At 49.8% G+C, this 14,356-nt stretch overlaps 1 protein-coding gene across 1 annotated transcript in view; it reads left to right on the top strand.

The window, feature by feature from the left end:
• LOC135513380 (disintegrin and metalloproteinase domain-containing protein 12-like) overlaps positions 1-14,356 on the top strand; it is a 280,995-nt gene that overhangs the window by 58,311 nt on the left and 208,328 nt on the right. Inside the window, exon 3 of the mRNA XM_064936305.1 lies at positions 6,712-6,785. Within this exon, the coding sequence (XP_064792377.1) occupies positions 6,712-6,785 (74 nt within the window). The remainder of the gene's footprint in view (positions 1-6,711; positions 6,786-14,356) is intronic.

Raw genomic sequence — 14,356 nt, 5'->3', positions numbered from 1 at the left:
ATAGTCTATTACTCTGTATAGTATATAGTGTACTACTCTGTATAGTATATAGTCTATTACTCTGTATAGTATATAGTCTACTACTCTGTATAGTATATAGTCTACTACTCTGTATAGTATATAGTCTACTACTCTGTATAGTATATAGTCTACTACTCTGTATAGTATATAGTCTACTACTCTGTATAGTATATAGTCTATTACTCTGTATAGTATATAGTCTACTACTCTGCATAGTATATAGTCTACTACTCTGTATAGTATATAGTCTACTACTCTGTATAGTATATAGTCTACTACTCTGTATAGTATATAGTCTACTACTCTATATAGTATATAGTCTACTACTCTATATAGTATATAGTCTACTACTCTATATAGTATATAGTCTACTACTCTATATAGTATATAGTCTACTACTCTGTATAGTATATAGTCTACTACTCTGTATAGTATATAGTCTACTACTCTGTATATTATATAGCTGTCGGTAAATGGATGGATGACTTGGCCTACAGGGCATTACTCTTCCCCGTGACCTCCTGAATCATTGACCAAAACAGGACCTCACAGTGAGAGTGTGTGCTTGTGTGTGTGTGTGTGTGTGTTTGTTTTTGTGTGTGTGTGTGATATAGAGAGATAGAATGAGAGAATGTATGTGAGAGAGAGAGAGAGAGAGAGAGAGAGAGAGAGAGAGAGAGAGAGAGAGAGAGAGAGAGAGAGAGAGAGAGAGAGAGACAGGTAGGGAGGGAGGGAGAGAAGGAGAGAGAGAGAGAGAGGTAGGGAGGAAGAGAGAGAGGTAGGGAGGGAGAGAGAGGTAGGGAGGATAGAGAGAGAGAGGTAGGGAGGAAGATAGAGAGAGAGAAAGGGAGTAAGAGAGAGAGGTAGGGAGGGAGAGAGAGGTAGGGAGGTAGGGAAGAGAGAGAGAGAGAGAAAGGTAGGGAGAGAGAGAGAGAGAGAGAGAGAGAGAGAGAGAGAAGATGGAAAGAGAGAGAGTGAAGATGGAGAGAGAGGTATGATTCAGGGCCATTTCTCATTCCAGTAAGGCAGACACATGGCACCTTACAGAGCTATAACTCTGTGGTGCTGAGACACACACACACACACACTCACAGAAAGACAGAGAGCTGTACCTCTGAGGTGCTGAGACACGCACAAACATACACAAACACTCACATAAACACAGAGAGCTGTACCTCTGAGGTGATGAGGGTCGGGGCTGAGAGTCAGGATTAATGTCAAACGGTATTAAAACATAAAGCTAATCCCCAACGCAGCGCCTCTTTCAAACGAAGAGAGGAAGTGAATCCGTTATTGACTCCTTAAACCCAGTTGCTTCTGGAAGAAGAATATAACTGGGTAGCTTCTGGAAGCAGAATAGAGTTGGGTAGCTTATGGAAGCAGAAGAGTGCTGGGTAGCTTCTGGAAGCAGAATAGAGCTGGGTAGCTTCTGGAAGCAGAATAGAGCTGTGTAGCTTCTGGAAGCAGAATAGAGTTGGGTAGCTTCTGGAACAGAATAGAGCTGGATAGCTTCTGGAAGCACAATAGAGTTGGGTAGCTTCTGGAAACAGAATAGAGTTGGGTAGCTTCTGGAACAGAATAGAGCTGGATAGCTTCTGGAATCAGAATAGCGCTGGGTAGCTTCTGGAAACAGAATAGAGTTGGGTAGCTTCTGGAACAGAATAGAGATGGATAGCTTCTGGAATCAGAATAGCGCTGGGTAGCTTCTGGAAGCACAATAGAGTTGGGTAGCTTCTGGAACAGAATAGAGCTGGATAGCTTCTGGAATCCCCCCAACCTACTTTATACAACAAGTCAGTTAAGAACAAATTCTTACTAACAAGGAAGGCCTACCAGGGAGCAGTGGGTTAACTGCCTTGTTCAGGGTCAGAACAACAGATTTTTACCTCGGGGGATTTGACTTGCAACCTTTCGGTTTACTAGTCCAACGCTGTAACGACTAGGCTACCCTGCCTCCCCTCTCTAACCACTAGACTACCTGCCTCCCCTCTCTAACCACTAGGCTACCCTGCCTCCCCTCTCTAACCAGTAGGCTACCCTGCCTCCCCTCTCTAACCACTAGGCTACCCTGCCTCCCCTCTCTAACCACTAGGCTACCTGCCTCCCCTCTCTAACCACTAGGCTACCTGCCTCCCCTCTCTAACCACTAGGCTACCCTGCCTCCCCTCTCTAACCACTAGGCTACCCTGCCTCCCCTCTCTAACCACTAGGCTACCCTGCCTCCCCTCTCTAACCACTAGGCTACCCTGCCTCCCCCCTCTAACCACTAGACTACCCTGCCTCCCCTCTCTAACCAATAGGCTACCTGCCTCCCCTCTCTAACCACTAGGCTACCCTGACTCCCCTCTCTAACCACTAGGCTACCCTGCCTCCCCTCTATAACCACTAGGCTACCCTGCCTCCCCTCTCTAACCACTAGGCTACCCTGCCTCCCCCTCTAACCACTAGGCTACCCTGCCTCCCCTCTATAACCACTAGGCTACCCTGCCTCCCCTCTCTAACCACTAGGCTACCCTGCCTCCCCCCTCTAACTACTAAGCTACCCTGCCTCCCCCCTCTAACCACTAGGCTACCCTGCCTCCCCTCTATAACCACTAGGCTACCCTGCCTCCCCTCTATAACCACTAGGCTACCCTGACTCCCCTCTCTAACCACTAGGCTACCCTGCCTCCCCTCTCTAACCACTAGGCTACCCTGCCTCCCCCCTCTAACCACTAGGCTACCCTGCCTCCCCTCTATAACCACTAGGCTACCCTGCCTCCCCCCTCTAACCACTAGGCTACCCTGCCTCCCCTCTATAACCACTAGGCTACCCTGACTCCCCTCTCTAACCACTAGGCTACCCTGCCTCCCCCCTCTACTAGGCTACCCTGCCTCCCCCCTCTAACCACTAGGCTACCCTGCCTCCCCTCTATAACAACTAGGCTACCCTGCCACCCCTCTATAACCACTAGGCTACCCTGACTCCCCTCTCTAACCACTAGGCTACCCTGCCTCCCCTCTCTAACCACTAGGCTACACTGCCTCCCCCTCTAACCACTAGGCTACCCTGCCTCCCCCCTCTAACCACTAGGCTACCCTGCCTCCCCTCTATAACCACTAGGCTACCCTGACTCCCCTCTCTAACCACTAGGCTACCCTGCCTCCCCCTCTACTAGGCTACCCTGCCTCCCCCCTCTAACCACTAGGCTACCCTGCCTCCCCTCTATAACAACTAGGCTACCCTGCCACCCCTCTATAACCACTAGGCTACCCTGACTCCCCTCTCTAACCACTAGGCTACCCTGCCTCCCCTCTCTAACCACTAGGCTACACTGCCTCCCCCTCTAACCACTAGGCTACCCTGCCTCCCCCCTCTAACCACTAGGCTACCCTGCCTCCCCTCTCTAACCACTAGGCTACCCTGCCTCCCCCTCTCTAACCACTAGGCTACCCTGCCTCCCCTCTCTAACCACTAGGCTACCCTGACTCCCCTCTCTAACCACTAGGCTACCCTGCCTCCCCTCTCTAACCACTAGGCTACCCTGCCTCCCCTCTCTAACCACTAGGCTACACTGCCTCCCCCCTCTAACCACTAGGCTACCCTGCCTCCCCTCTATAACCACTAGGCTACCCTGCCTCCCCTCTCTAACCACTAGGCTACCCTGCCTCCCCCTCTCTAACCACTAGGCTACCCTGCCTCACCCCTCTAACCACTAGGCTACCCTGCCTCCCCTCTATAACCACTAGGCTACCCTGACTCCCCTCTCTAACCACTAGGCTACCCTGCCTCCCTCTCTAACCACTAGGCTACCCTGCCTCCCCCCTCTAACCACTAGGCTACCCTGCCTCCCCTCTATAACCACTAGGCTACCCTGCCTCCCCCCTCTAACCACTAGGCTACCCTGCCTCCCCTCTATAACCACTAGGCTACCCTGACTCCCCTCTCTAACCACTAGGCTACCCTGCCTCCCCCTCTACTAGGCTACCCTGCCTCCCCCCTCTAACCACTAGGCTACCCTGCCTCCCCTCTATAACAACTAGGCTACCCTGCCACCCCTCTATAACCACTAGGCTACCCTGACTCCCCTCTCTAACCACTAGGCTACCCTGCCTCCCCTCTCTAACCACTAGGCTACACTGCCTCCCCCTCTAACCACTAGGCTACCCTGCCTCCCCCCTCTAACCACTAGGCTACCCTGCCTCCCCTCTATAACCACTAGGCTACCCTGACTCCCCTCTCTAACCACTAGGCTACCCTGCCTCCCCCCTCTACTAGGCTACCCTGCCTCCCCCCTCTAACCACTAGGCTACCCTGCCTCCCCTCTATAACAACTAGGCTACCCTGCCACCCCTCTATAACCACTAGGCTACCCTGACTCCCCTCTCTAACCACTAGGCTACCCTGCCTCCCCTCTCTAACCACTAGGCTACACTGCCTCCCCCTCTAACCACTAGGCTACCCTGCCTCCCCCCTCTAACCACTAGGCTACCCTGCCTCCCCTCTCTAACCACTAGGCTACCCTGCCTCCCCCTCTCTAACCACTAGGCTACCCTGCCTCCCCTCTCTAACCACTAGGCTACCCTGACTCCCTCTCTAACCACTAGGCTACCCTGCCTCCCCTCTCTAACCACTAGGCTACCCTGCCTCCCCTCTCTAACCACTAGGCTACACTGCCTCCCCCCTCTAACCACTAGGCTACCCTGCCTCCCCTCTATAACCACTAGGCTACCCTGCCTCCCCTCTCTAACCACTAGGCTACCCTGCCTCCCCTCTCTAACCACTAGGCTACCCTGCCTCACCCCTCTAACCACTAGGCTACCCTGCCTCCCCTCTCTAACCGCTAGGCTACCCTGCCTCCCCTCTCTAACCGCTAGGCTACCCTGACTCCCCTCTCTAACCACTAGGCTACCCTGCCTCCCCTCTCTAACCACTAGGCTACCCTGCCTCCCCTCTCTAACCACTAGGCTACCCTGCCTCCCCTCTCTAACCGCTAGGCTACCCTGCCTCCCCCCTCTAACCACTAGGCTACCTGCCTCCCCTCTCTAACCACTAGGCTACCCTGCCTCCCCTCTCTAACCACTAGGCTACCCTGCCTCCCCTCTCTAACCACTAGGCTACCCTGCCGCTCCTCTAACCACTAGGCTACCCTGCCTCCCCTCTCTAACCACTAGGCTACCCTGCCTCCCCTCTCTAACCACTAGGCTACCCTGCCTCCCCTCTCTAACCACTAGGCTACCCTGCCTCCCCTCTCTTACCACTAGGCTACCCTGCCTCCCCCCTCTAACCACTAGGCTACCCTGCCTCCCCTCTATAACCACTAGGCTACCTGCCTCCCCCCTCTAACTACTAGGCTACCTGCCTCCCCCCTCTAACCACTAGGCTACCCTGCCTCCCCTCTCTTACCACTAGGCTACCCTGCCTCCCCCCTCTAACCACTAGGCTACCCTGCCTCCCCTCTATAACCACTAGGCTACCCTGCCTCCCCCCTCTAACCACTAGGCTACCCTGCCTCCCCTCTCTTACCACTAGGCTACCCTGCCTCCCCTCTCTTACCACTAGGCTACCCTGCCTCCCCCCTCTAACCACTAGGCTACCCTGCCTCCCCTCTCTTACCACTAGGCTACCCTGCCTCCCCCCTCTAACCACTAGGCTACCCTGCCTCCCCTCTATAACCACTAGGCTACCCTGCCTCCCCCCTCTAACCACTAGGCTACCCTGCCGCCCACCTGCGCTAGTCAGTAGACTTTCTGTTTAGAACCATATTAAACCATATTAAACCATATTAAACCATATTAAACCATATTAAACCATATGAACCATATTAAATCATATTAAACCATATTAAACCATATTAAACCATATTAAACCATATGAACCATATTAAACCATATGAACCATATTAAACCATATTAAACCATATAAACCATATTAAACCATATTAAACCATATTAAACCATATTAAATAAGCCTGCGGCCTCTCATGACAAGACAGTCCAGGAGGCTGGTGCTCCTCTCATGACAAGACAGTCCAGGAGGCTGGTGCTCCTCTCATGACCAGGCTGTCCAGGAGGCTGGTGCTCCTCTCATGACAAGGCAGTCCAGGAGGCTGGTGCTCCTCTCATGACCAGGCAGTCCAGGAGGCTGGTGCTCCTCTCATGACCAGGCAGTCCAGGAGGCTGGTGCTCCTCTCATGACAAGGCAGTCCAGGAGGCTGGTGCTCCTCTCATGACAAGGCAGTCCAGGAGGCTGGTGCTCCTCTCATGACAAGGCAGTCCAGGAGGCTGGTGCTCCTCTCATGACAAGGCAGTCCAGGAGGCTGGTGCTCCTCTCATGACAAGGCAGTCCAGGAGGCTGGTGCTCCTCTCATGACAAGGCAGTCCAGGAGGCTAGTGCTGTCCACGTCTTCCTATAACAGCAGCCGAGTGTCTGTGTCCTTGACCTCTCTGGGTCTCCTCTCTAAAAGCTCATCTGATTATAATAATATATATATATATATATTATATAATATTATACTTTTTAACACACGTTTTTACCTTATTGTGTTTTTGTTATTATTGTTATTCTTGTTGTGTTGTTCTTCGTTGATATGTCGCGAGGTACAACCTCATTCCTGGTTTAAACCTCGCCGAATCCTGCGTACGTGACCAATCAACTTCGATCTGATTTAATCGGCATCATGTGATATCCGTCTTCCGTTGTGATTTCAGGGCCATCCTGCGTCTCTGAAGGTGCTGATAGAAACAGAGGAGGAACAGCTGCTCCTGACTCTGGAGAAAAACCAGTAAGTCCCTGACCTCCTCTGGCGACGCACACACACACACACACACTCACACACACACGCACACACACACACACGCACGCACGCACGCACGCACGCGCACACACACGCACGCACACACACAAGCACACATACATGCACGCAGACACACACGTGCACACACACAGACAAACAGACACACACACACACACACTGTCTGGGGTTGAGTGGGGTATGTTGAATTCTAAGGGAGAGTGGGGTATGTTGACTGCCTAGGGGAGATTGGGGTATGTTGACTGCCTACAGGAGAGTGGGGTATGTTGACTGCCTAGGGGAGAGTGGGGTATGTTGACTGCCAAGGGGAGAGTGGGGTATGTTGACTGCCTAGAGGAGAGTGGGGTATGTTGATTACCTAGGGGAGTTTGGGGTATGTTGACTGCCAAGGGGAGAGTGGGGTATGTTGACTGCCAAGGGGAGAGTGGGGTATGTTGACTGCCAAGGGGAGAGTGGGGTATGTTGACTGCCAAGGGGAGAGTGGGGTATGTTGATTGCCTAGAGGAGAGTGGGGTATGTTGACTGCCTAGTGGAGTGTGGGGTATGTTGATTGCCTAGGGGAGAGTGGGGTATGTTGATTGCCTAGAGGAGAGTGGGGTATGTTGACTGCCTAGAGGAGAGTGGGGTATGTTGATTGCCTAGATGAGAGTGGGGTACGTTGATTGCCTAGGGGAGAGTGGGGTATGTTGATTGCCTAGAGGAGAGTGGGGTATGTTGACTGCCAAGGGGAGAGTGGGGTATGTTGACTGCCTAGAGGAGAGTGGGGTATGTTGATTACCTAGGGGAGTTTGGGGTATGTTGACTGCCAAGGGGAGAGTGGGGTATGTTGACTGCCAAGGGGAGAGTGGGGTATGTTGACTGCCTAGAGGAGAGTGGGGTATGTTGACTGCCTAGAGGAGAGTGGGGTATGTTGATTGCCTAGGGGAGAGTGGGGTATGTTGACTGCCTAGAGGAGAGTGGGGTATGTTGACTGCCTAGAGGAGAGTGGGGTATGTTGACTGCCTAGGGGAGAGTGGGGTATGTTGACTGCCTAGGGGAGAGTGGGGTATGTTGACTGCCTAGAGGAGAGTGGGGTATGTTGACTGCCTAGAGGAGAGTGGGGTATGTTGACTGCCTAGAGGAGAGTGGGGTATGTTGACTGCCTAGAGGAGAGTGGGGTATGTTGACTGCCTAGAGGAGAGTTGGTTATGTTGATTGCCTAGGGGAGAGTGGGGTATGTTGACTGCCTAGGGGAGAGTGGGGTATGTTGATTGCCTAGAGGAGAGTGGGGTATGTTGACTGCCTAGAGGAGAGTGGGGTATGTTGACTGCCTAGGGGAGAGTGGGGTATGTTGACTGCCTAGGGGAGAGTGGGGTATGTTGACTGCCTAGAGGAGAGTGGGGTATGTTGACTGCCTAGAGGAGAGTGGGGTATGTTGACTGCCAAGGGGAGAGTGGGGTATGTTGATTGCCTAGAGGAGAGTGGGGTATGTTGACTGCCTAGTGGAGTGTGGGGTATGTTGATTGCCTAGGGGAGAGTGGGGTATGTTGATTGCCTAGAGGAGAGTGGGGTATGTTGACTGCCTAGAGGAGAGTGGGGTATGTTGATTGCCTAGATGAGAGTGGGGTACGTTGATTGCCTAGGGGAGAGTGGGGTATGTTGATTGCCTAGAGGAGAGTGGGGTATGTTGACTGCCAAGGGGAGAGTGGGGTATGTTGACTGCCTAGAGGAGAGTGGGGTATGTTGATTACCTAGGGGAGTTTGGGGTATGTTGACTGCCAAGGGGAGAGTGGGGTATGTTGACTGCCAAGGGGAGAGTGGGGTATGTTGACTGCCTAGAGGAGAGTGGGGTATGTTGACTGCCTAGAGGAGAGTGGGGTATGTTGATTGCCTAGGGGAGAGTGGGGTATGTTGACTGCCTAGAGGAGAGTGGGGTATGTTGACTGCCTAGAGGAGAGTGGGGTATGTTGACTGCCTAGGGGAGAGTGGGGTATGTTGACTGCCTAGGGGAGAGTGGGGTATGTTGACTGCCTAGAGGAGAGTGGGGTATGTTGACTGCCTAGAGGAGAGTGGGGTATGTTGACTGCCTAGAGGAGAGTGGGGTATGTTGACTGCCTAGAGGAGAGTGGGGTATGTTGACTGCCTAGAGGAGAGTTGGTTATGTTGATTGCCTAGGGGAGAGTGGGGTATGTTGACTGCCTAGGGGAGAGTGGGGTATGTTGATTGCCTAGAGGAGAGTGGGGTATGTTGACTGCCTAGAGGAGAGTGGGGTATGTTGACTGCCTAGGGGAGAGTGGGGTATGTTGACTGCCTAGGGGAGAGTGGGGTATGTTGACTGCCTAGAGGAGAGTGGGGTATGTTGACTGCCTAGAGGAGAGTGGGGTATGTTGACTGCCAAGGGGAGAGTGGGGTATGTTGACTGCCTAGAGGAGAGTGGGGTATGTTGACTGCCTAGAGGAGAGTGGGGTATGTTGACTGCCTAGAGGAGAGTGGGGTATGTTGACTGCCTAGAGGAGAGTGGGGTATGTTGACTGCCTAGGGGAGAGTGGGGTATGTTGACTGCCTAGGGGAGAGTGGGGTATGTTGACTGCCTAGAGGAGAGTGGGGTATGTTGACTGCCTAGAGGAGAGTGGGGTATGTTGACTGCCTAGAGGAGAGTGGGGTATGTTGACTGCCTAGAGGAGAGTGGGGTATGTTGACTGCCTAGAGGAGAGTTGGTTATGTTGATTGCCTAGGGGAGAGTGGGGTATGTTGACTGCCTAGGGGAGAGTGGGGTATGTTGATTGCCTAGAGGAGAGTGGGGTATGTTGACTGCCTAGGGGAGAGTGGGGTATGTTGCCTGCCTAGGGGAGAGTGGGGTATGTTGATTGCCTAGAGGAGTGTGGGGTATGTTGATTGCCTAGAGGAGAGTGGGGTATGTTGACTGCCAAGGGGAGAGTGGGATATGTTGACTGCCTTGGGGAGAGTGGGGTATGTTGACTGCCTAGGGGAGAGTGGGGTATGTTGACTGCCAAGGGGAGAGTGGGGTATGTTGACTGCCTAGAGGAGAGTGGGGTATGTTGACTGCCAAGGGGAGAGTGGGATATGTTGACTGCCTAGGGGAGAGTGGGGTATGTTGACTGCCTAGAGGAGAGTGGGGTATGTTGACTGCCTAGGGGAGAGTGGGGTATGTTGATTGCCTAGGGGAGAGTGGTATACTTTCAGCATCAAGGGAAATATATTATTCGATCTAACAAAGAAATCTACATAGACTATGCAGTGTACATAACATAGTATGTGGACAAACCTTCAAATTAGTGGATTCGTATATTTCAGCCACACCCATTACTGACAGATGACAGAACACAGCCATGTAATCTCAATAGACAAACATTGGCAGCAGAATGGCCTTTACTGAAATGTTTAGTGACTTTCAACGTGGCACAAGTCTGGTGATACTGTATGATACTGTATGGTGCTGTATGGTACTGTATGGTATGGTACTGTATGGTGCTGTATGGTACTGTATTGTATGGTACTGTATGGTACTGTATGGTATGGTACTGTATGGTACTGTATGGTACTGTATGGTACTGTATGATACTGTATGGTATGGTACTGTATGGTACTGTATGGTACTGTATGATACTGTATGGTACTGTATGGTACTGTATGGTACTGTATGATACTGTATGGTACTGTATGATAATGTATGGTGCTGTATGGTACTGTATGGTATGGTACTGTATGGTGCTGTATGGTACTGTATTGTATGGTACTGTATGGTACTGTATGGTATGGTACTGTATGGTATGGTACTGTATGGTACTGTATGGTGCTGTATGATACTGTATGGTACTGTATGATACTGTATGATACTGTATGATACTGTATGGTACTGTATGGTGCTGTATGGTACTGTATGGTACTGTATGGTCCTGTATGATACTGTATGGTATGGTACTGTATGGTATGGTACTGTATGGTGCTGTATGATACTGTATGGTACTGTATGGTACTGTATGATACTGTATGATACTGTATGGTCCTGTATGATACTGTATGGTATGGTACTGTATGGTACTGTATGGTCCTGTATGATACTGTATGGTATGGTACTGTATGGTACTGTATGGCACTGTATGGTATGGTACTGTATGGTATGGTACTGTATGGTGCTGTATGATACTGTATGGTACTGTATGGTACTGTATGGTGCTGTATGGTGCTGTATGATACTGTATGGTACTGTATGGTACTGGATGATACTGTATGATACTGTATGGTATGGTACTGTATGGTACTGTATGGTATGGTACTGTATGGTACTGTATGGTATGGTACTGTATGGTGTTGTATGATACTGTATGGTGCTGTATGATACTGTATGGTATGGTACTGTATGGTACTGTATGATACTGTATGGTACTGTATGACACTGTATGATACTGTATGGTACTGTATGATACTGTATGGTACTGTATGATACTGTATGGTGCTGTATGGTATGGTACTGTATGGTACTGTATGGTACTGTATGATACTGTATGGTGCTGTATGGTATGGTACTGTATGATACTGTATGGTACTGTATGGTACTGTATGGTACTGTATGATACTGTATGGTACTGTATGATACTGTATGGTACTGTATGATACTGTATGGTGCTGTATGGTATGGTACTGTATGGTGCTGTATGGTATGGTCCTGTATGATACTGTATGGTACTGTAAGGTACTGTATGGTACTGTATGGTACTGTATGATACTGTATGGTGCTGTATGGTATGGTACTGTATGATACTGTATGGTACTGTATGGTACTGTATGGTACTGTATGGTACTGTATGATACTGTATGGTACTGTATGGTATGATACTGTATGGTACTGTATGATACTGTATGGTGCTGTATGGTATGGTACTGTATGATACTGTATGGTACTGTATGATACTGTATGGTATGGTACTGTATGGTGCTGTATGGTCCTGTATGATACTGTATGGTACTGTATGGTGCTGTATGGTACTGTATGGTACTGTATGGTACTTTATGATACTGTATGATACTGTATGGTATGGTACTGTATGGTGCTGCATGGTACTGTATGGTGCTGTATGGTACTGTATGGTACTGTATGGTACTGTATGGTACTGTATGGTGCTGTATGGTATGGTACTGTATGGTGCTGTATGGTATGGTACTGTATGGTGTTGTATGGTATGGTACTGTATGGTGCTGTATGGTACTGTATGGTGCTGTATGGTACTGTATGATACTGTATAGTGCTGTATGGTACTGTATGATACTGTATGGTACTGTATGGTACTGTACGGTATGATACAATATGGTACAGTATGGTATGATACTGTATGGTACTGTATGGTACTGTATGGTATGGTACTCTATGATACTGTATGGTACTTTGTGGTACTGTATGGTATGGTACTGTATGGTATGGTACTGTATGGTACTTTGTGGTACTGTATGGTATGGTACTGTATGGTATGGTATGGTACTGTATGGTACTGCATGGTATGCTACTGTGTGGTACTGTATGGTATGGTACTCTTTGGTACTGTATGGTACTGTATGGAGGAATATTTGAAATGTCAAAATTATTGCACAAGGTGTCCATGTATCTGGACAGACAGGCTTGTAGACATCCAGTCAGGTACTAGCCTTGGTTCTGTTCTGACCTGCTAGAGGGAGGAATGAGATTTGATTGATTGAACAATACGTTTCCATCCAGCCATGCTGTCATGCATGAACAATCACGAACAAGAGGGGCTGTCTGTGTAGAGGAGAGAGAGAGAGAGAGAGAGAGAGAGAGAGAGAGAGAGAGAGAGAGGGGTGAGAGACAGAGAGAGAGAGAGAGGGTGAGAGAGACAGAGAGGGAGAGGGGGTGGGAGAGAAAGAGAGAGAGATAGAGAGGGTGAGAGACAGGGAGAGAGAGGGTGAGAGAGGGTGAGAGAGACAGAGACAGAGACAGAGAGAGAAATAGAGAGTAGAGTATAGAGGGAGACAGGGAAGATAGATAGAGGAGATGCTGTACAGAAGCTCTAAACTCCAATCTGTTTCAGACAGGCTATCTGTAGAAGGCTCCTCCAATCCGTTTCAGACAGGCTATCTGTAGAAGGCTCCTCCAATCCATTTCAGACAGGCTATCTGTAGAAGGCTCCTCCAATCCATTTCAGACAGGCTATCTGTAGAAGGCTCCTCCAATCCATTTCAGACAGGCTATCTGTAGAAGGCTCCTCCAATCCGTTTCAGACAGGCTATCTGTAGAAGGCTCCTCCAATCCATTTCAGACAGGCTATCTGTAGAAGGCTCCTCCAATCCATTTCAGACAGGCTATCTGTAGAAGGCTCCTCCAATCCATTTCAGACAGGCTATCTGTAGAAGGCTCCTCCAATCCATTTCAGACAGGCTATCTGTAGAAGGCTCCTCCAATCTGTCAGACAGGCTATCTGTAGAAGGCTTCTCCAATCCATTTCAGACAGGCTATCTGTAGAAGGCTCCTCCAATCCGTTTCAGACAGGCTATCTGTAGAAGGCTCCTCCAATCTGTTTCAGACAGGCTATCTGTAGAAGGCTCCTCCAATCCATTTCAGACAGGCTATATGTAGAAGGCTCCTCCAATCCGTTTCAGACAGGCTATCTGTAGAAGGCTCCTCCAATCTGTTTCAGACAGGCTATCTGTAGAAGGCTCCTCCAATCTGTTTCAGACAGGTTATCTGTAGAAGGCTCCTCCAATCCGTTTCAGACAGGCTATCTGTAGAAGGCTCCTCCAATCTGTCAGACAGGCTATCTGTAGAAGGCTCCTCCAATCCATTTCAGACAGGCTATCTGTAGAAGGCTCCTCCAATCCGTTTCAGACAGGCTATCTGTAGAAGGCTCCTCCAATCCATTTCAGAAAGGCTATATGTAGAAGGCTCCTCCAATCCATTTCAGACAGGCTATCTGTGGAAGGCTCCTCCAATCCGTTTCAGACAGGCTATCTGTAGAAGGCTCCTCCAATCTGTTTCAGACAGGCTATCTGTAGAAGGCTCCTCCAATCTGTTTCAGACAGGCTATCTGTAGAAGGCTCCTCCAATCCATTTCAGACAGGCTATCTGTAGAAGGCTCCTCCAATCTGTCAGACAGGCTATCTGTAGAAGGCTCCTCCAATCCATTTCAGACAGGCTATCTGTAGAAGGCTCCTCCAATCTATTTCAGACAGGCTATCTGTAGAAGGCTCCTCCAATCCATTTCAGACAGGCTATCTGTAGAAGGCTCCTCCAATCTGTTTCAGACAGGCTATCTGTAGAAGGCTCCTCCAATCCATTTCAGACAGGCTATCTGTAGAAGGCTCCTCCAATCTGTTTCAGACAGGCTATCTGTAGAAGGCTCCTCCAATCCATTTCAGACAGGCTATCTGTAGAAGGCTCCTCCAATCCGTTTCAGACAGGCTATCTGTAGAAGGCTCCTCCAATCAATTTCAGACAGGCTATCTGTAGAAGGCTCCTCCAATCCATTTCAGACAGGCTATCTGTAGAAGGCTCCTCCAATCCATTTCAGACAGGCTATCTGTAGAAGGCTCTT

This window comes from Oncorhynchus masou, chromosome 24, assembly GCF_036934945.1.
Source record: "Oncorhynchus masou masou isolate Uvic2021 chromosome 24, UVic_Omas_1.1, whole genome shotgun sequence".
Taxonomy (NCBI): domain Eukaryota; kingdom Metazoa; phylum Chordata; class Actinopteri; order Salmoniformes; family Salmonidae; genus Oncorhynchus; species Oncorhynchus masou.
Note: the sequence above shows the minus strand (reverse complement) of the source record. Positions and strands in the feature narration are given on the sequence as shown.